This window comes from Procambarus clarkii, chromosome 71, assembly GCF_040958095.1.
Source record: "Procambarus clarkii isolate CNS0578487 chromosome 71, FALCON_Pclarkii_2.0, whole genome shotgun sequence".
Taxonomy (NCBI): domain Eukaryota; kingdom Metazoa; phylum Arthropoda; class Malacostraca; order Decapoda; family Cambaridae; genus Procambarus; species Procambarus clarkii.
This window is the reverse complement of record NC_091220.1, coordinates 11,004,680-11,027,477: the sequence shown is the minus strand read 5'-3', so window position 1 is coordinate 11,027,477 and position 22,798 is coordinate 11,004,680. Positions and strand designations below refer to the sequence as shown.

The 22,798-nt window shown below is 49.6% G+C and overlaps 2 protein-coding genes across 2 annotated transcripts in view; one reads left to right on the top strand and one right to left on the bottom strand.

Moving 5' to 3' along the window:
- The window catches only part of LOC123745522 (carbohydrate sulfotransferase 3), a gene marked incomplete in the record, with an annotated part of 61,504 nt that overhangs the window by 12,212 nt on the left and 26,494 nt on the right, over window positions 1-22,798 (top strand).
- Window positions 4,242-18,654, bottom strand: LOC138356207 (uncharacterized). The gene is made up of 2 exons (XM_069311938.1): window positions 18,595-18,654; window positions 4,242-5,357 (listed from the first exon to the last, which is right to left on the bottom strand). The coding sequence occupies exons 1-2, from the start codon at window positions 18,652-18,654 to the stop codon at window positions 4,242-4,244; spliced, it is 1,176 nt and encodes a 391-aa protein (XP_069168039.1).

Genomic DNA, 22,798 nt, shown 5'->3' with positions numbered 1-22,798 from the left:
ATATATATATATATATATATATATATATATATATATATATATATATATATATATATATCTTCAAAATATAATAGGAAAACCATTGATAAAACATTTCGTTTAAAAATCTTCAAACATTTTGTTTAAAAATGATAAAACATTTCGTTTAAAAATGTTCTTTACTTCTAACAAAAAGCCGGAGGTTAGGAATGCTGCTGTCGTCATCGTCTGGTCCAGAAAGAAACAGAAATCCTTCCTTTTATAATGTCTTTTAGATCCATTATTAGTACCATTAACTTGTAGTGAAGTGACTGTGAGAAAGTGTGAGGAGTGTGTATGGCAACTTTCCTCACTGGAGTTGCCAGTGAGCATCCTAGTGCACAACATTGAAATATATGTGGTAATATATCTAATTTCGGAGCCGGTCGGCCGAGCGGACAGAAGTCTGGGCTTGTGATCCTGTGGTCCTGGGTTCGATCCCAGGCGCCGGCGAGAAACAATGGGCAGAGTTTCTTTCACCCTACGCCCCTGTTACCTAGCAGTAAAATAGGTACCTGGGTGTTAGTCAGCTGTCACGGGCTGCTTCCTGGGAGTGGAGGCCTGGTCGAGGACCGGGCCGCGGGGACACTAAAAGCCCCGAAATCATCTCAAGATAACCTCAAGATGTGTCACTGCACAGTGTGAACTGGATAATTAGTTGTCTTCCTTAATGTCAAAGTGAATAACCTTATTGGTTTTAACAATAATGTTTAGAGAAAAGCAACTTTTATTGCTTTAGGTTTACATTTATATAAATAAAATTGTAATGTTCGTTTGTTCAAAATCGCTCATGTCCGAAACCTCTTTACCGATTGCTATGAAATTTTAACACAACGTTGCATGCGAATAGTCGCGTGTTTTTATATACCTACTATATACATGCCTCACCTGTGACAGGAAAAAATATGTTTTTTTTTTAAAACTGGGAACCTGTTGGACGTTGTAATTGAGCTGTGTTGTTTACCATACCGTTCATTTCGTGAGTAAGAAAAATGCAATTAATACTCTACTGAATAGAGCCTTTGTTTCATGCTCAACTTGGTCTAACTTTGATCAAGAAATTAATTTCCTTGTAATTTTTTTTTCAAATAATAGCTATGCTACGCATATGGAATATACCGTTAATAGGAATTTCTTAAATAAAAAGTTTCACCATTCTTCTACCACAGTAGAAAGGAATATTAAATATATAATTTTTTTCTGTAAGAAGTCGATTGAAGAAACTTGTACAGCATTGTTAGCCTCAAGTAGACTTTAGATATAGTTTCATCAATATAACTACCATAGGCTTGTATTTTAAATTTAAAGATAAAGTGCCTAGCTCCCTGTGCTGTAGTATCGTCTATAATTGTTGCAGCTGTATTGTTGGATACATCAGGAGTACCGTTGGGAACTTTAAGATTAGGATACTTGATCACCGGGGATTATCATCCAGGACTGGATTACCGTTATCCACTGCCACCATTCTCGCAGATTAGAAATTATTGTCATGAGTTGAATCTTTCTTTGCTGGAATCCGATCTTGAAATTTAGAACACTTGCATGAATGGCCAATCGGATTTGAGAATAATGGAATCCTTATATATCAGGGAGCTGCGGCCTCTGTATATTAACAAGCCTTTCAGCTGTTCAGTTGTATACTGTATAATACACAATAGGTCTTGTATTTTGATTTAGTTTAGGCTAGCATCTTTATTATTTGCTTCAGTCTCCCTTGATTTGTCTCTTTGGTTTTCTCTCTCTTTTCAAGTGTTGATAATTTAAACTGTTATAGTTGATTAATTAAGACGTTTAATACATTTTTTGGTGTTTAGTTTTATTATATATTTATGTTTCTTAAAAGTTTTTAACTAGTATTCTATAATTGTTTTAAATTAGCTTTGTGTTTTATATACATTTCCTGTAAGTGCATAGTTATTATTATAATTGTTTTACATTTTACGTAACAATCACAATTTATTTTTTTTAGTTACTTTACAATTATAATCTTTGAATTAGTTTTGAATATCCATTTATTGTCAGGTTTTATTTAATAACCCGCTGGGATATATATAATATATTATATGGATCAAATAGGGGGAGTTTTGACAAACCGCCGGCTTCTTATCCTCGTCGAGGCCACTATTGTGAGTGTCTCTCAGGTAAATTCAGGTAAATATATTGTTATACGTGGGCAGCAGGTATTCCTTTAAACATTTAAAGTTAAATATGTTATCATTCTTTATCTTATAGCGCAGGCTCCTATATTGTGACCCAGAAACACAGGTGTTATATATAAGCGGCCCTCATGGCTGGTGGCATAAAAACACGGGCTCGCCATAGACCGTGCTGCTTGGAACTTTGTGTTCCAGGTGGCGAATCTTTTAACAACAACATGTACAGGTTCCTGAGCCTATAATGTGCTGTTATATTCACCGGTGAAGCTGTGTATGGAGTCTCTCACACCACTCTGTCACTCATGACACTCTCTCTACTCTCACACCACTCTGTCACTCATGACACTCTCTCTACTCTCACACCACTCTGTCACTCATGACACTCTCTCTACTCTCACACTCGGTAACTCACTCAAGCCACACTCTCTCTACTCTCACACTCGGTAACTCACTCAAGCCACACTCTCTCTACTCTCACACTCGGTAACTCACTCAAGCCACACTCTCTCTACTCTCACACTCACTATTATCAATAATTACTTACCGGCAGCACATTTGCGTGCACAAATTCCGCTGTGGCCCTTGTTCTTGTTCTCGACGGTAGAGTCACGGTCTCCCTTCATGCAGGTCGGCGTTCAATCCCCGACCGACCAAGAGGTTGGGCACCATTCCTTTCCCCCGTCCCATCCCAAATCCTTATCCTGGCCCCTTCCCAGTACTATATAGTCGTAATGACTTGGCGCTTTCCCCTGATATTTACATTCCCTTGTTCTTGTTCTACTCGTGCTAAATAACCTGTTCTTGTCTGTTCTGTCTATTCCCCCAGAGTATTATATATGTAGTAATCATGTCTCCGCTAACTCTTCTGTCGTGCAGTGACGTGGGGTTTAATTCCTTTGGTGTTTCCTCGTAACTCTTGCCCTTCAGCTCTGGGACTTGTTTATGGGTATTATCTCTGGTGTGTCTTGGTCCTCGCCGTGGTAGAGGGCGTCAGTCACCAGTAAACATTACTGTGTACATCACACAACTCCCAAGGTTCATTTGTTCATAGTCACTTGTTCCTTGTTCCTTGTATATGTCCTCCCCTCACTGTCTCTCTCTCTCTCTCTCTCTCTCTCTCTCTCTCTCTCTCTCTCTCTCTCTCTCTCTCTCTCTCTCTCTCTCTCTCTCTCTCTCTCTCTCTCTCTGTCTCTCTCTCTCTCTCTCTCTCTCTCTCTCTCTCTCTCTCTCTCTCTCTCTCTCTCTCTCTCTCTCTCTCTCTCTCTCTCTCTCTCTCTCTCTCTCGCTCTCTCTCTCTCTCTCTCTCTCTCTCTCTCTCTCTCTCTCTCTCTCTCTCTCTCTCTCTCTCTCTCTCTCTCTCTCTCTCTCTCTCTCTCTCTCTCTCTCAGTCACTATGTCAAACACGGGTGTTTGGTCGTGGTTACCTGATCAACCAGGCTGTGACTCATACGTCAGGCTGCGAGCAGCCGCTTCCAACAGCCTGGTTGATCAGTCCAGCAACCAGGAGGCCTGGTCGACGACCGGGCCGCGGGGGCACTAAGCCCCGGAAGCACCTCAAGGTGGTTCTGGTCCAGCCAGTGAGAGTCCTGGTCACCAGACAAGATGTTCTGCCCTCGGACCGCAGCTCAGTAAGTGTTGGGTGCTGGTTAAGGAGGAGATGTAGAGGTTCCGTAGGCGACCACATCACCCGTTGAGTGCACTCTTCCTACTGGGGGCACCCTAGCTATCATGTAGACATGAGAGAAGCTTGTGGGGCACTGTGGAGGGTCGGCAGGTGTTGGGACCCTAGACCTCGAGGAAGACGATATACAGCATCCGGGGGAGCCTTGTGGGTCACCCGCATACATACACATATTATCTCCTACCACCTCCTATATTTTATGTATTTTGTCAAATTATATTATTTAAAACTTCCTTGCCTACAAAGGGTTTCAACATTGGTTACAGGCAGGGTACAAGGCTGCTTGTCACAGGTTGTGGACCTCCTCCAGCTCCTCCATTCTTTCTTAATATTTTAATTTCATTTTTTAACTGTTTAACTTATATTTCAGTGATGGGAACATCAGATCACTTCATGGCCAAGCTGGTGACCCAGTGACCAAGCTGGTGACCCAGTGACCAAGCTGGTGACCCAGTGACCAAGCTGGTGACCCAGTGACCAAGCTGGTGACCCAGTGACCAAGCTGGTGACCCAGTGACCAAGCTGGTGACCCAGTGACCAAGCTGGTGACCCAGTGACCAAGCTGGTGACCCAGTGACCAAGCTGGTGACCCAGTGACCAAGCTGGTGAGGCAGTGACCAAGCTGGTGACCCAGTGACCAAGCTGGTGACCCAGTGACCAAGCTGGTGACCCAGTGACCAAGCTGGTGACCCAGTGGCCAAGCTGGTGAGGCAGTGACCAAGCTGGTGACCCAGTGGCCAAGCTGGTGACCCAGTGACCAAGCTGGTGACCCAGTGACCAAGCTGGTGACCCAGTGACCAAGCTGGTGACCCAGTGACCAAGCTGGTGACCCAGTGGCCAAGCTGGTGACCCAGTGGCCAAGCTGGTGACCCAGTGACCAAGCTGGTGACCCAGTGGCCAAGCTGGTGACCCAGTGGCCAAGCTGGTGACCCAGTGGCCAAGCTGGTGACCCAGTGGCCAAGCTGGTGACCCAGTGACCAAGCTGGTGACCCAGTGGCCAAGCTGGTGACCCAGTGGCCAAGCTGGTGACCCAGTGGCCAAGCTGGTGACCCAGTGACCAAGCTGGTGACCCAGTGACCAAGCTGGTGACCCAGTGACCAAGCTGGTGACCCAGTGACCAAGCTGGTGACCCAGTGACCAAGCTGGTGACCCAGTGACCAAGCTGGTGACCCAGTGACCAAGCTGGTGACCCAGTGACCAAGCTGGTGACCCAGTGACCAAGCTGGTGACCCAGTGGCCAAGCTGGTGACCCAGTGGCCAAGCTGGTGACCCAGTGGCCAAGCTGGTGACCCAGTGACCAAGCTGGTGACCCAGTGGCCAAGCTGGTGACCCAGTGACCAAGCTGGTGACCCAGTGGCCAAGCTGGTGACCCAGTGGCCAAGCTGGTGACCCAGTGACCAAGCTGGTGACCCAGTGACCAAGCTGGTGACCCAGTGACCAAGCTGGTGACCCAGTGACCAAGCTGGTGACCCAGTGGCCAAGCTGGTGAGGGAGTGACCAAGCTGGTGGGGGAGTGACCAAGCTGGTGAGGCAGTGACCAAGCTGGTGAGGGAGTGACCAAGCTGGTGAGGGAGTGACCAAGCTGGTGACCCAGTGACCAAGCTGGTGACCCAGTGACCAAGCTGGTGAGGGAGTGACCAAGCTGGTGGGGGAGTGACCAAGGTGGTGGTGACAGTAAGAGTGTAAGGAAGCACCGCTGGCCGACACACAGGATGGAGCTGGGCCTCTGGCCTCAGGTGTTGGTGAGTCCTCACTAAATATTGGTGTAACGGCTGGTGTGTAGTATCCTAGTAGTGCTCCCCTAGTTGTTATTATGTCTACCATAACCCTTCTTTCCTCTAGTGTAGTGAGGTCCAGCTTCCTCAGTCCTGTCTTCACAGGTCAGTCCCCTCAGCTCCGGGACCAGTCTTGTTGCATATGTTTGGTCCTTTTATAATAATTTAACTTTTGTTTATTTTGTCCCCGAGGGGCGAGTTTATTGGGCAGCGTCACTCATCCTGTGAGTGGACACACCGCCATAGTGACAGTATTGGGCAGCGCCACTCATCCTGTGAGTGGACACACCGCCATAGTGACAGTATTGGGCAGCGCCACTCATCCTGTGAGTGGACACACCGCCATAGTGACAGTATTGGGCAGCGCCACTCATCCTGTGAGTGGACACACCGCCATAGTGACAGTATTGGGCAGCGCCACTCATCCTGTGAGTGGACACACCGCCATAGTGACAGTATTGGGCAGCGCCACTCATCCTGTGAGTGGACACACCGCCATAGTGACAGTATTGGGCAGCGCCACTCATCCTGTGAGTGGACACACCGCCATAGTGACAGTATTGGGCAGCGCCACTCATCCTGTGAGTGAACACACCGCCATAGTGACAGTATTGGGCAGCGCCACTCATCCTGTGAGTGGACACACCGCCATAGTGACAGTATTGGGCAGCGTCACTCATCCTGTGAGTGGACACACCGCCATAGTGACAGTATTGGGCAGCGTCACTCATCCTGTGAGTGGACACACCGCCATAGTGACAGTATTGGGCAGCGCCACTCATCCTGTGAGTGGACACACCGCCATAGTGACAGTATTGGGCAGCGCCACTCATCCTGTGAGTGGACACACCGCCATAGTGACAGTATTGGGCAGCGCCACTCATCCTGTGAGTGGACACACCGCCATAGTGACAGTATTGGGCAGCGCCACTCATCCTGTGAGTGGACACACCGCCATAGTAACAGTATTGGGCAGCGCCACTCATCCTGTGAGTGGACACACCGCCATAGTGACAGTATTGGGCAGCGCCACTCATCCTGTGAGTGGACACACCGCCATAGTAACAGTATTGGGCAGCGCCACTCATCCTGTGAGTGGACACACCGCCATAGTGACAGTATTGGGCAGCGCCACTCATCCTGTGAGTGGACACACCGCCATAGTGACAGTATTGGGCAGCGCCACTCATCCTGTGAGTGGACACACCACCATAGTGACAGTATTGGGCAGCGTCACTCATCCTGTGAGTGGACACACCACCATAGTGACAGTATTGGGCAGCGCAACTCATCCTGTGAGTGGACACACCGCCATAGTGACAGTATTGGGCAGCGCCACTCATCCTGTGAGTGGACACACCGCCATAGTGACAGTATTGGGCAGCGCCACTCATCCTGTGAGTGGACACACCGCCATAGTGACAGTATTGGGCAGCGCCACTCATCCTGTGAGTGGACACACCGCCATAGTGACAGTATTGGGCAGCGCCACTCATCCTGTGAGTGGACACACCGCCATAGTGACAGTATTGGGCAGCGTCACTCATCCTGTGAGTGGACACACCGCCATAGTGACAGTATTGGGCAGCGCCACTCATCCTGTGAGTGGACACACCGCCATAGTGACAGTATTGGGCAGCGCCACTCATCCTGTGAGTGGACACACCGCCATAGTGACAGTATTGGGCAGCGCCACTCATCCTGTGAGTGGACACACCGCCATAGTGACAGTATTGGGCAGCGCCACTCATCCTGTGAGTGGACACACCGCCATAGTAACAGTATTGGGCAGCGCCACTCATCCTGTGAGTGGACACACCGCCATAGTGACAGTATTGGGCAGCGCCACTCATCCTGTGAGTGGACACACCGCCATAGTAACAGTATTGGGCAGCGCCACTCATCCTGTGAGTGGACACACCGCCATAGTGACAGTATTGGGCAGCGCCACTCATCCTGTGAGTGGACACACCGCCATAGTGACAGTATTGGGCAGCGCCACTCATCCTGTGAGTGGACACACCACAATAGTGACAGTATTGGGCAGCGTCACTCATCCTGTGAGTGGACACACCACCATAGTGACAGTATTGGGCAGCGCAACTCATCCTGTGAGTGGACACACCGCCATAGTGACAGTATTGGGCAGCGCCACTCATCCTGTGAGTGGACACACCGCCATAGTGACAGTATTGGGCAGCGCCACTCATCCTGTGAGTGGACACACCGCCATAGTGACAGTATTGGGCAGCGCAACTCATCCTGTGAGTGGACACACCGCCATAGTGACAGTATTGGGCAGCGCCACTCATCCTGTGAGTGGACACACCGCCATAGTGACAGTATTGGGCAGCGCAACTCATCCTGTGAGTGGACACACCGCCATAGTGACAGTATTGGGCAGCGCCACTCATCCTGTGAGTGGACACACCGCCATAGTGACAGTATTGGGCAGCGCCACTCATCCTGTGAGTGGACACACCACCATAGTGACAGTATTGGGCAGCGCAACTCATCCTGTGAGTGGACACACCGCCATAGTGACAGTATTGGGCAGCGCCACTCATCCTGTGAGTGGACACACCGCCATAGTGACAGTATTGGGCAGCGCCACTCATCCTGTGAGTGGACACACCGCCATAGTGACAGTATTGGGCAGCGCAACTCATCCTGTGAGTGGACACACCGCCATAGTGACAGTATTGGGCAGCGCCACTCATCCTGTGAGTGGACACACCGCCATAGTGACAGTATTGGGCAGCGCAACTCATCCTGTGAGTGGACACACCGCCATAGTGACAGTATTGGGCAGCGCCACTCATCCTGTGAGTGGACACACCGCCATAGTGACAGTATTGGGCAGCGCCACTCATCCTGTGAGTGGACACACCGCCATAGTGACAGTATTGAGCAGCGCCACTCATCCTGTGAGTGAACACACCGCCATAGTGACAGTATTGGGCAGCGCCACTCATCCTGTGAGTGGACACACCGCCATAGTGACAGTATTGAGCAGCGCCACTCATCCTGTGAGTGGACACACCGCCATAGTGACAGTATTGGGCAGCGCAACTCATCCTGTGAGTGGACACACCGCCATAGTGACAGTATTGGGCAGCGCCACTCATCCTGTGAGTGGACACACCGCCATAGTGACAGTATTGGGCAGCGCCACTCATCCTGTGAGTGAACACACCGCCATAGTGACAGTATTGGGCAGCGCCACTCATCCTGTGAGTGGACACACCGCCATAGTGACAGTATTGGGCAGCGCCACTCATCCTGTGAGTGGACACACCTCCATAGTGACAGTATTGGGCAGCGCCACTCATCCTGTGAGTGGACACACCGCCATAGTGACAGTATTGGGCAGCGCCACTCATCCTGTGAGTGGACACACCGCCATAGTGACAGTATTGGGCAGCGCCACTCATCCTGTGAGTGGACACACCTCCATAGTGACAGTATTGGGCAGCGCCACTCATCCTGTGAGTGGACACACCGCCATAGTGACAGTATTGGGCAGCGCCACTCATCCTGTGAGTGGACACACCGCCATAGTGACAGTATTGGGCAGCGTCACTCATCCTGTGAGTGGACACACCGCCATAGTGACAGTATTGGGCAGCGTCACTCATCCTGTGAGTGGACACACCGCCATAGTGACAGTATTGGGCAGCGCCACTCATCCTGTGAGTGGACACACCGCCATAGTGACAGTATTGGGCAGCGCCACTCATCCTGTGAGTGGACACACCGCCATAGTGACAGTATTGGGCAGCGCCACTCATCCTGTGAGTGGTCACACCGCCATAGTGACAGTATTGGGCAGCGCCACTCATCCTGTGAGTGGTCACACCGCCATAGTGACAGTATTGGGCAGCGCCACTCATCCTGTGAGTGGTCACACCGCCATAGTGACAGTATTGGGCAGCGCCACTCATCCTGTGAGTGGTCACACCGCCATAGTGACAGTATTGGGCAGCGCCACTCATCCTGTGAGTGGACACACCGCCATAGTGACAGTATTGAGCAGCGCCACTCATCCTGTGAGTGGACACACCGCCATAGTGACAGCATTGGGCAGCATCACTCATCATGTGAGTGGACACACCGCCATAGTGACAGTATTGGGCAGCGCCACTCATCCTGTGAGTGGACACACCGCCATAGTGACAGTATTGGGCAGCGCCACTCATCCTGTGAGTGGACACACCGCCATAGTGACAGTATTGGGCAGCGCCACTCATCCTGTGAGTGGACACACCGCCATAGTGACAGTATTGGGCAGCGCCACTCATCCTGTGAGTGGACACACCGCCATAGTGACAGTATTGGGCAGCGCCACTCATCCTGTGAGTGGACACACCGCCATAGTGACAGTATTGGGCAGCGCCACTCATCCTGTGAGTGGTCACACCGCCATAGTGACAGTATTGGGCAGCGCCACTCATCCTGTGAGTGGACACACCGCCATAGTGACAGTATTGGGCAGCGCCACTCATCCTGTGAGTGGACACACCGCCATAGTGACTGTATTGGGCAGCGCCACTCATCCAGTGAGTGGTCACACCGCCATAGTGACAGTATTGGGCAGCGCCACTGTTACGAACCCGGATCCAGCGTCCGAGCCTGGAGCAGTGACAACCACGCCATCTGTGGGTCAGCTCCGGAAACCCCCGCCAAACGGACGACGACACCTAGTGAGGACAGCGTGTACTGGCCTCGAGGACCAGTTTCCAGTCTGGTTCAGCGCTCAACACCGCCGCTCCTGACCTCTGGTGAGGTGGTGCTCCGACGACAGCGCCATCTATGGACTGGATACGTCAGGTGTTTGTGTCTGAGCCTGTAAGTGTGGTGTTTTAGTGTCCCTGTTATTGATGACGTGTCTGCTTACAGAGCCGACCTGGGACCACTGTGATGGAAGTGGAGTCAGTCTACCCGAGGCAGCCAGTCTCCATACTGTGAAGTTTGCTGCAGCTGTTGTGACGTCGTCCCCCCGGAAGAACACTGTGGTGTGTTAGCCTGCCAGTGGAGTGGCAGTGAAAGGATTTACCCGGGACCGACTGTTGGAGACGATAATCCACTGGGGTATTGAGGACAGGAGGGTGATTTGTGATATCACACGAGACTCCTGTCTAGGGCGTACCCCTTTTATCGTTCGTGGAGTGGCCGTGCCAGCCTTGGTGGCTCAGTACCTGCCAGCAGACCTGCTGGACGTGTGGTTGACGGCCTCCACGACGGTGCCCCCAGTGGACCTGTGTTTTGGCTGACCTGTGGCCAGGGTAGGCTCGGCATTCTCAGAAGACACGTCTTGAGGCCACGAAGAAAGCACCGTGGACTCGGCACCTAGCTTCTTGATCAAGAGTCTTCAGCAGAAGACTAGATTGTGCATGATCCCCTTTGTAAAGTGTTAATACCCCTCCCCCTTGTGTACTCTTTTATTTTATATATTTAAATGGTGATGGTACTAATTATAATATTAAGTTCTTAGCTTTCTTTCCATACTCCCTTTAAGTTACTTGCGCCACGGATCGCATCCCTTGAAAGCCTCTACTGGCTTGGGAACGGATACATATATCTTCCTCTAACAACATCAGAGTGAGAACCCCGTTGCGTCCCGAGAGGGCCGTAACATAATTGGCATCCCCAGCGGGATCCGTCCCCTTGTTAAGTATGTTTGACAGGGGTGGTGAAGTGGCGTAATCCCTGTAAATAATTCCCCCTGTGTGTGACGATTGTGACGTTATACGTCCTGTGCGGTGCTCAGAGTGACTAAGTGCGATATTGTGCAGTGCGGTGCTCGCTGTGATTAAGCGATTAAGTGCAATATTGACCAGTGCGGTGCTCAGTGATTCAGTGCAATATTGTAGAGCGAAGTGTTCGCTTGGACTCAGTGCAATATTGGGTAGTGCGGTGCCCGGAGTGATTACGTGCAATATTGGCAAGGGCAGTGTTTGGTGCGATAAAGTACAATATTGGCGTAGAACAGTGCTCGGTGCGTTAAGTGCTAACGTGTAAGCAGTGTGTTAAGTGCTAAGTGTTCCATCTGTGACAATGGCAGACAAAGCTACCATCGATGATCTGGACGAGGTTCAGGCTTTTCTGAACAGAGAAGATTGTCTTGCCAGATTAAAATATCTGAGTAAACCAGAGCTTGTACTAGTGAGCGCCTACCTGGAGATAAAGATCCGTGCCAGTGATTCCCGTGTGGAGATCTTGTCCAAAGTACACCGGCACCTGAAGGCAGAAGAGAAACAGGAAGGCGAGACTCCTAGTACAAAGGAAAGTGCAGACATAGCTTCCACGGAAAAGGAAGATAAGGGCAGTGACATTGACAGTGATGCAGGTGAGCTTAATATCAGCTTCCTAACAGTCAAAATGCGTGCCCTAGAGATCAATCGTGAGATAGAGTGGAAGAAGTTAGAAATGGAACGAGAATTAAAAGATAAAGAAATGGAGATGAAAGAAAAAGAATTGGCGATGAGGCGTTTAGAATTAGAACGAGAAAGAGAAAAAGAAGAACAAGAAAGAGAAGAGAGACGGGAGAGAGAAGAACGAGAACGAGAGAGAAAAGAACGAGAAAGAGAAGAGAGACGGGAAAGAGAAGAACGAGAACGAGAGAGAGAAGAACGAGAAAGAGAAGAGAAACGAGAGAGAGAAGAACGAGAAAGAGAAGAGAGACGAGAGAGAGAAGAACGAGAACGAGAGAGAGAAGAACGAGAGCGAGAAAGGGAGGAAAGAGAGAGACAACATGAACTAGAAGTTTTGCGATTAGGCGGTGGTCGGAGGCAAACAACGGACACCAGTAGCTTCGATCCGGTACGCAACATCAAAATGGTCCCCAAATTCCATGAGAAGGAAGTGTCGAAATTCTTTGCAGCCTTCGAGAAAGTCGCTGCCTCTTTGGAGTGGCCAAGGGAGAATTGGGCCATCATGATACAGTCGGTCTTGACTGGGAAGGCCCAAATCGCTTACTCTACGTTATCCCTTGACGACTCCGGCGATTACGATATGGTGAAGAAAGTTGTGCTCATGGCGTACCAATTGGTACCTGAGGCGTACAGGCAGAAGTTTAGAAACCTGAAGAAGACCTCAGAGCACACTTTCACAGAGTTCGCCACGATCAAGGAGCGACTTTTTCAAGAATGGTGTGCCTCTCGGAAGGTGGAGACCAGGGAAGACCTCGAACAGCTGATTCTGCTCGAAGACTTCAAGGATTGTTTGTCTGGAGACCTCAAGACATACTTAGAAGAGCAGCAGGTGGAGACCTTGAGTGCTGCAGCCACCATGGCTGAAGAGTATATCCTGACTCATAGGCCGTCTGCTAAGTACGTCCCGAGGAATTACCAGCGCCGGTTTGACAGACCTCACGACGAAGAAGAAAGACCCGTCCCACAAAGTGCTAAGAAGACGCCCCCAGGTAGCCCTCGAAGAACAAGTCCTAGTAGTCCGAAACACCGTAGTCCGAGGAGGAACATGGTGTGCTGGACTTGTGGGCAGAAGGGACACATAGCTGCTAGGTGCCGAGGCAGAAGAGGTGGCAGCGCACGAAGGGAGGTGATGTTGATCAGCTGTGTTACACCACCAGCAGGAAACCAGTCTACGACGAAGCAGGAAGGACCAAGTTTGTTGGCCCCTCACACTTCAACCGGGTATGTAACGAGTGATCATACTGGTAGATCAGTTGTAGTGCTCAGAGATAGTGGAGCAGCCCAGTCCCTGATCGTGAAGAGCTCGTTACCCGAGGGAGTAAGTGTGGATGGGAGACCAGAGGTTATCCTGGTTGGGTTTCCAAGGACGCAGTACATCGCCCCCTTAGTGCCAGTACATCTCGACTCGCCTTATTTCAGCGGCACATGTGCGTTGGCAGTAGTCGATACCCTCCCTGTGGCTGGGATTGACGTGGTACTAGCCAACGACTTGGTGACCGATTGGAGCACCAATCATCCCAAGGTTGCGGACGAGTCTACCAGAACAGCACGGTGTGAGGTAACAGGCAATGGTAATGTCCAGGTAAAGACAGACCCGGATTTGAACATGTCTAATTTGTCCTCTCCCCCGCAGATCGACAGTTATCTAGCAGTGTCTCCTGATTCTCTCGACAAGGAACATGAGGTTAAGAAGGCAGAGGTACCTGAGCAAGAAGAGAGGCCTTGTGTGCGGGCACCCACGGATACCAAAGAGTCTGGAGCGAAGGCGGATGTGTGCTTGCGGTATGGCAAGTTACAGCATGTAGTGAACCAGCCAGAGATTCCCCAGACGTCAGAGGTATGTGAGGTGTGTTCAAAAGGTCTAGTGCCCTCTTCTGTCCAAGCCAGGCTAGTGGATGGTGCCGGCTATGGACATGACAAGCTCAGGAAACTTATCCCTCGACTTACCAAATGTTTCCTACCGGTATTTTGTTTTGTTCTCCTATGTGTTCTCTGTGTTCTCAGTAAGGATCAGTGGACGACCCGAAGGATGATGGCTCCCATGAACATCGTGAAGAGGTCCCAGGGATTGGAGATTTGTACTGCAGGTGTTGCAGTTGAAGGAGGGACCTGGAAGGTGATAATTGATACAGGAGGTACGACATGTGATAATATGAGTGACTGTTTCCGACAGGTTGACACCCCCCGCGTGACTGCTGAGCCTCAATGCAGCGTTATGTGGAACGTTGGTCGACCTGACGGTGGCAGAGCGAATGCCACCTGCTACGTACGAACAGCCCCGTTGGGACTAGGTGTGGACCTAGTAGAGTATGCTGTAAGTACTGTTTTACTCGCGGTCGCTATCACTCTGAATTATCAGACCCCTGTATTCCAGGTTCCTGTCTCCCTGAAGGACCATCGGACCGGTACCAGAAATGCCGTCTGTGGTCAGCCATCATCGATGCCACTACACAGGGAAGTGTCGAGTCGCCCCAGATCGTGTCTACACCGATCCTTACTCGAGAGATGTGAGATGATGCCCCTGTTTGCCATCGCAGAGGAGGTGTGGAAGAGTACGTCAGGCAGGTCATCGCCTGCCATTTTCAAGCTCCCTTTGTGCCAGAGTTTCTCGGTAGAAAAGTTCTGTGGACAAGACAGCCTCATCACTCCAGTTCATAGTATAAATAAGTCCATTTGGAGTTGTGTCGCCCTGCTAATTTGGTTTGTGTTTTTTATAGAACCCCAAACCAAATTCTTTTTGGTGGGGAGGTGTTACGAACCCGGATCCAGCGTCCGAGCCTGGAGCAGTGACAACCACGCCATCTGTGGGTCAGCTCCCGAAACCCCCGCCAAACGGACGACGACACCTAGTGAGGACAGCGTGTACTGGCCTCGAGGACCAGTTTCCAGTCTGGTTCAGCGCTCAACACCGCCGCTCCTGACCTCTGGTGAGGTGGTGCTCCGACGACAGCGCCATCTATGGACTGGATACGTCAGGTGTTTGTGTCTGAGCCTGTAAGTGTGGTGTTTTAGTGTCCCTGTTATTGATGACGTGTCTGCTTACAGAGCCGACCTGGGACCACTGTGATGGAAGTGGAGTCAGTCTACCCGAGGCAGCCAGTCTCCATACTGTGAAGTTTGCTGCAGCTGTTGTGACGTCGTCCCCCCGGAAGAACACTGTGGTGTGTTAGCCTGCCAGTGGAGTGGCAGTGAAAGGATTTACCCGGGACCGACTGTTGGAGACGATAATCCACTGGGGTATTGAGGACAGGAGGGTGATTTGTGATATCACACGAGACTCCTGTCTAGGGCGTACCCCTTTTATCGTTCGTGGAGTGGCCGTGCCAGCCTTGGTGGCTCAGTACCTGCCAGCAGACCTGCTGGACGTGTGGTTGACGGCCTCCACGACGGTGCCCCCAGTGGACCTGTGTTTTGGCTGACCTGTGGCCAGGGTAGGCTCGGCATTCTCAGAAGACACGTCTTGAGGCCACGAAGAAAGCACCGCGGACTCGGCACCTAGCTTCTTGATCAAGAGTCTTCAGCAGAAGACTAGATTGTGCATGATCCCCTTTGTAAAGTGTTAATACCCCTCCCCCTTGTGTACTCTTTTATTTTATATATTTAAATGGTGATGGTACTAATTATAATATTAAGTTCTTAGCTTTCTTTCCATACTCCCTTTAAGTTACTTGCGCCACGGATCGCATCCCTTGAAAGCCTCTACTGGCTTGGGAACGGATACATATATCTTCCTCTAACAACATCAGAGTGAGAACCCCGTTGCGTCCCGAGAGGGCCGTAACAGCCACTCATCCTGTGAGTGGACACACCGCCATAGTGACAGTATTGGGCAGCGCCACTCATCCTGTGAGTGGACACACCGCCATAGTGACAGTATTGGGCAGCGTCACTCTTCCAGTGAGTGGACACACCGCCATAGTGACAGTATTGGGCAGCGTCACTCATCCTGTGAGTGGACACACCGCCATAGTGACAGTATTGAGCAGCGCCACTCATCATGTGAGTGGACACACCGCCATAGTGACAGTATTGGGCAGCGCCACTCATCCTGTGAGTGGACACACCGCCATAGTGACAGTATTGGGCAGCGTCACTCATCCTGTGAGTGGACACACCGCCATAGTGACAGTATTGGGCAGCGCCACTCATCCTGTGAGTGGACACACCGCCATAGTGACAGTATTGAGCAGCGCCACTCATCATGTGAGTGGACACACCGCCATAGTGACAGTATTGGGCAGCGCCACTCATCCTGTGAGTGGACACACCGCCATAGTGACAGTATTGGGCAGCGCCACTCATCATGTGAGTGGACACACCGCCATGGTGACAGTATTGGGCAGCGCCACTCATCCTGTGAGTGGACACACCGCCATAGTGACAGTATTGGGCAGCGTCACTCATCCTGTGAGTGGACACACCGCCATAGTGACAGTATTGGGCAGCGCCACTCATTTTGTGAGTGGACACACAGCCATAGTGACAGTATTGAGTAGCGCAACTCATCCTGTGAGTGGACATACCGCCATGGTGACAGTATTGGGCAGCGTCACTCATCCTGTGAGTGGACACACCGCCATAGTGACAGTATTGGGCAGCGCCACTCATCCTGTGAGTGGACACACCGCCATAGTGACAGTATTGGGCAGCGCCACTCATCCTGTGAGTGGACACACCGCCATAGTGACAGTATTGGGCAGCGCCACTCATCCTGTGAGTGGACACACCGCCATAGTGACAGTATTTGGCAGCGTCACTCATCTTGTGAGTGAACATACCGCCATAGCAGAATGTACAACACTCCCCAATAGGAAGAAAACCCGCTGGGTTGTTCATCCTGTCACTTGTACCCAGACACAGCTGGGACTTGCTTAACTGTCTCAAGTGAACAGCTCCTCAAACAACAAGATTAACATCTATCAACCCTTAAAATCTTACGTTATCTTGCGGGTGCAAAATGGGGGAATCTTTTAAGAACAGTATCAATATTTGACAAATAGTGTTTTCCTAACTCAAACAATGTGGGGTTTATTATTCTACACATAGTTCTAATGTCTCTCAGGTGTTCATAGTCACGTACCTGGTTGATGGGGTTCTGGGAGTTCTTCTACTCCCCAAGCCTTGACTTGTGAGAGTTTGGTCCACTAGGCTGTTGCTTGGAGCGGCCCGCAGGCCTAGATACCCACCACAGCCAGGTTGGTATTGCACTTCTTTTAGAAAACAGTCCAGTTTTCTCTTAAAGATGTACACGGTTGTTCCGGCAATATTTCTTATGCTCGCTGGGAGGACGTTGAACAACCGTGGACCTTTGATGTTTATACAGTGTTCTCTGATTGTGCCTATGGCACCTCTGCTCTTCACTGGTTCTATTCTGCATTTTCTTCCATATCGTTCACTCCAGTATGTTGTTATTTTACTGTGTAGATTAGGGACCTGTCCCTGTCGGGAGCCGGTCGGCCGAGCGGACAGCACGCGGGACTTGTGATCCTGTGGTCCTGGGTTCGATCCCAGGCGCCGGCGAGAAACAATGGGCAGAGTTTCTTTCACCCTATGCCCCTGTTACCTAGCAGTAAAATAGGTACCTGGGTGTTAGTCAGCTGTCACGGGCTGCTTCCTGGGGGTGGAGGCCTGGTCGAGGACCGGGCCGCGGGGACACTGAAAGAAAGCCCCGAAATCATCTCAAGATAACCTCAAGATAACCTCCAGTATTTTCCATGTGTATATTATTTTGTATCTCTCTCGTCTCCTTTCTAGTGAGTACATTTGGAGAACTTTGAGACGATCCCAATAATTTAGGTGTTTTATCTCGTCTATGCGTGCCGTATATGTTCTCTGTATTCCCTCTATTTCAGCAATCTCTCCTGCTCTGAAGGGGGAAGTGAGTACTGAGCAGTACTCAAGACGGGACAACACAAGTGACTTGAAGAGTACAACCATTGTGATGGGATCCCTGGATTTGAAAGTTCTCGTAATCCATCCTATCATTTTTCTGGCTGACGCAATACTTGCTTGGTTATGCTCCCTAAACGTTAGACCGTAAGACATCATTATTCCCAAATCCTTGACATGCTGTTTTCCTACTATGGGCAGATTCGATTGTGTTTTGTACCCTGTATTATGTTTAAGATCCTCTTTTTTGCCGTACCTGAGTACCTGGAATTTTCCACTGTTAAACATCATGTTATTTTCTGCTGCCCAGTCGAAACTTTATTGATATCTGCTTGTAGTTTTTCAATGTCTTCAGTAGAGATAATTTTCAGGTTGATTTTTGTGTCATCTGCAAAGGATGACACAAAGCAGTGACTTGTATTTTTGTGTATATCTGATATGAGAATAAGGAACAGTAGCGGTGCAAGGACTGTACCCTGAGGTACAGAGCTTTTAACATCGCTTGGACTCGATTTTATATGACTGTTACTCTTTGTGTTCTGTTCGACAAAAAAATTGAGTATCCAGCGTCCTACTGTACCAGTTATACCCATTGACCTCATTTTGTGAGCTATCACCCCATGGTCACATTAGTCGAATGCCTTTGCAAAGTCTGTGTATACAACATCTGCATTTTGCTTTTCTTCTAAAGCTTCTGTCATTTTGTCAAAGTGGTTGAGTAACTGTGACAGACAGGATCTGCCTGCTCTAAATCCATGTTGACCTGGATTGTGCAATTCATTATTTTCCATAAACTTGGAAATTGATTCCTAATCACTCTTTCAAAAACTTTTATTATGTGTGATGTTAGTGCAACTGGCCTATAATTTTTTGCCAAAGCTTTACTCCCCCCATTGTGCAAAGGAGCTATATCTGCAGATTTAAGTGCTGCTGGTATCTCCCCTGTATCCAGGCTCTTTCTCCATATTACGCTGAGTGCTCTCGCTACTGGTACTTTACATTTCTTTATGAATATTGAATTCCATGAGTCAGGCCCAGGAGCTGAGTGCATAGGCATATTGTCAATTTCTCTTTCAAAGTCTTCCGAGTTTGTGGTAATATCCGTTATATTATCTGCAGCTTGAATGTCATTCATAAAGAAGCTGTCTGGGTCATCAACTTTCATGTTGTTTATTGGTGTGCTAAACATAGCCTCATACTTGCCTCTTAGAATTTCACTAATCTCTTTGTTGTCTTCTGTGTACGTACCTTCAGTTGTAATTAACCAGTCCAATACTGGTCGAGGTTTTGGATTTTGATTTTGCGTATTTGAAAATATATTTTGGATTTTTCCTTATCTCTTGTATAGCTTTCTGTTCCAATTCCATTTCCTCAGACTCATGTGATCGCTTCAACGTTTGTTCTATTTCTTTGATCTCCCTGCTAGGCTTGTGTTCCATGCTTGTGATAGTTGTGTCTGCCGAAGCATTTCCGTTATTTTTTTCCTTCTCCTGTACAGTCGTCTGCGTTCTCTATCTGGAGTGGTCCTCTTTCTGCCCCTCCTCACAGATACGTGCTTCAAGCAGACCTTGTAAGCTTCAGCTGTCAGTTGAGCTATTCCCTGTGTGGGAGTTTTGTCGCTTAAGACCGTCTCCCATTGAATGGTTGCAAGGTCTACATTTATTTTTTCCCAGTCAATCCTCTTATTGTTGAAACTGAATTGATTGAATATTCCTTCTCGCTTGTTGGGTCTCTTAGACCTACTACCGTTATTTATGCTAGTTCGCACTTCAATGAGCTTATGGTCTGAGTATGAAGTATCTGAGATTAATGTCTCTGATTAGTTCATCGTTGTTTGTGAATAACAAGTCCAGTCCAGAGTACAGGACCACGTAGAGGGTGGTCAAGGCGGTGTCCATCACTCTCACTACTGATTCTGCAACTCTGCAACTCAGCTGTTGTTTCCATTCCGAATCTCCATGGATATTTGTATCCAAAACGGATTCTTGCTCTTACTGATTCTCTCCTGCGACCACCTCCTCTTCGTCCACAATGATTGGGATTGTCAGTATTCTAATCATGTTTTGTGATCTTTAAACAAGGGTTCCATGCCGGGGCAGCGTACTCAACAATGGGTCTTACAGACGTTGGTTACATCGCTCGGAAGGGATCATATTGGGCAAGTCTCCGTGGTGTAGTGGTAAGACACTCGCCTGGCGTTCCGCGAGCGCTATGTCATGGGTTCGTATCCTGGCCGGGGAGGATTTACTGGGCGCAATTCCTTAACTGTAGCCTCTGTTTAACGCAACAGTAAAATGTGTACTTGGATGAAAAAACGATTCTTCGCGGCGGGGATCGTATTCCAGGGACCTGCCCGAAACGCTACGCCTACTAGTGGCTGTACATGAATGTAACAACTCTTGTATATATCTATATCTATATCTGTATCTATATCTATATGTAAGTGCCTTGAGGCACGTATGCCCTACCACACCCAGCAGTGTGGCATATGCTGCCCTAGTTATTCTGCTGATGTCTGCCTCTGCTGATACATCTCCAGTTATGTCCACTCGCGCGCCTATGTCTCTATACTAACCTAGTTAGTATAGACACTTGCGAGGGTTGAGCTCTGGCTCTTTGGTCCCGCCTCTCAACTGTCAATCAACTGGTGTACAGGTTCCTGAGCCTATTGGGCTCTATCATATCTACATTTGAAGATGTGTATGGAGTCAGCCTCCACCACATCACTTCGTAATGCATTCCACCTGTTAACTACTCTGACACTGAAAAAGTTCTTTCTAACGTCCCTGTGGCTCATGTGGGTACTCAGTTTCCACCTGTGTCCCCTTGTTCGCGGACCACCTGGTTGGTTGATACCTGGTTGATGGGGTTCTGGGAGTTCTTCTACACCCCCAAGCCCGGCCCGAGGCCAGGCTTGACTTGTGCGAGTTTGGTCCACCAGGCTGTTGCTTGGAGCGGCCCGCAGGCCCACATACCCACCACAGCTCGGTTGGTCCGGAACGTCTTTTAAGAAAACAGTCTAGTTTCCTCTTGAAGATGTCCACGGTTGTTCCGGCAATATTCACCAAGTGTGAGTGTGTGTGTGTGTGTGTGTGTGTGTGTGTGTGTGTGTGTGTGTGTGTGTGTGTGTGTGTGTGTGTGTGTGTGTGTGTGTGTGTGTGTGTGTGTACTTAAGGTTGTGTACAAGAAAGGTTGGTAATATAGTAGAGGAAACGAGGTGGGGGAATCTCCACTATAGAAGACAGACAGACAATCAATAATTCTCACTCGTGGTGGAGGTCAGGAAGTATTTTTTCTGAGTGATACAATGATCCGTCTGAGGATGCGAGGCTCAGGTCTGCCAGTACAACGGTGTTTACCTCGGAAACTCTTGACGGGAAACTCTTGAGGGGAACTCTTGACGTAAACTCTTGAGGGAAACTTTAGACCTCTACCACCTTCTCACTTCACTTGTTCCAGCTCTCTACCACTGTGTACACTTTCTGATCTTTCTTCGGCAACTTTCTTTCATTTGTTTGACTCTATGACCTCTTCTGGAAGCTGCAGTTTTCAGAACTTTTAATGGTTAATTTTGTAGATGCCTGTTAGTATTTTGTACGTAGTGTTCATATCTCTTTTTTCTTCTATATCCATATATTCGGTCTTCACACTCGGGGAGAGAGAGAGAGGGAGAGAGAGAGAGAGAGAGAGAGAGAGACAGAGAGAGAGAGAGAGAGAGAGAGAGAGAGAGAGAGAGAGAGAGAGAGAGAGAGAGAGAGAGAGAGAGAGAGAGAGAGAGAGAGAGTGTGTGTGTGTGTGTTTGAGCAGTGAGGGAGGGTAAAGAGAATGTGTGAGGAAGGAAGGACTGTCAATATGTAAGTTTGGTACACAATGTTGTCAACACTGGTGGCTGACAATGGCAGGTGTGTGTGTGTGCAGGAAATAGGTCAGTGGAGTCAGAGAGCAGCAAACATGCTCCCAGCGAGGTGTGTCCAACAATTAGGCCACCAGAACACACACACATCATCCCTGGGCGACCCGGCCACTCTTTCGACACGCCGGAGATGTCTTGGGTCGACCCCCGCTCAGGGGAGTGGAGGCATGGAAGAGATGTGAAGGAGAAGGAGAAGCTTCTTACAGTTTTGGGAGACTGGTTGGCTAGGCTGGCGTGTCCCCTCTAGGGCGCGAAGCTTGGCTACGTCGATATGGCGGAGACCTGCAAGTTAACCTGGGGTATGGGTACCCGTACGGGTACCAGAGCCAAGTTAACCTGGGGTATGGGTACCCGTACGGGTACGAGAGCCAAGTTAACCTGGGGTATGGGTACCCGTACGGGTACCAGAGCCAAGTTAACCTGGGGTATGGGTACCCGTACGGGTACCAGAGCCAAGTTAACCTGGGGTATGGGTACCCGTACGGGTACCAGAGCCAAGTTAACCTGGGGTATGGGTACCCGTACGGGTACCAGAGCCAAGTTAACCTGGGGTATGGGTATCCGTACGGGTACCAGAGCCAAGTTAACCTGGGGTATGGGTACCCGTACGGGTACCAGAGCCAAGTTAACCTGGGGTATGGGTACCCGTACGGGTACGAGAGCCAAGTTAACCTGGGGTATGGGTACCCGTACGGGTACCAGAGCCAAGTTAACCTGGGGTATGGGTACCCGTACGGGTACCAGAGCCAAGTTAACCTGGGGTATGGGTACCCGTACGGGTACCAGAGCCAAGTTAACCTGGGGTATGGGTACCCGTACGGGTACCAGAGCCAAGTTAACCTGGGGTATGCATACCCGTACGGGTACGAGAGCCAAGTTAACCTGGGGTATGCATACCCGTACGGGTACGAGAGCCAAGTTAACCTGGGGTA

Excerpts from the sequence above, each read along its gene's own strand:
- LOC138356207 (XM_069311938.1), bottom strand. The coding sequence starts at position 18,654 with ATGACAGAAGCTTTAGAAGAAAAGCAAAATGCAGATGTTGTATACACA. Across the intron at positions 5,358-18,594 it reads TATACACAGACTTTGCAAAG|CTTGGTCACTCCCTCACCAG; the intron begins GCATTCGACTAA and ends CTCCCCCACCAG.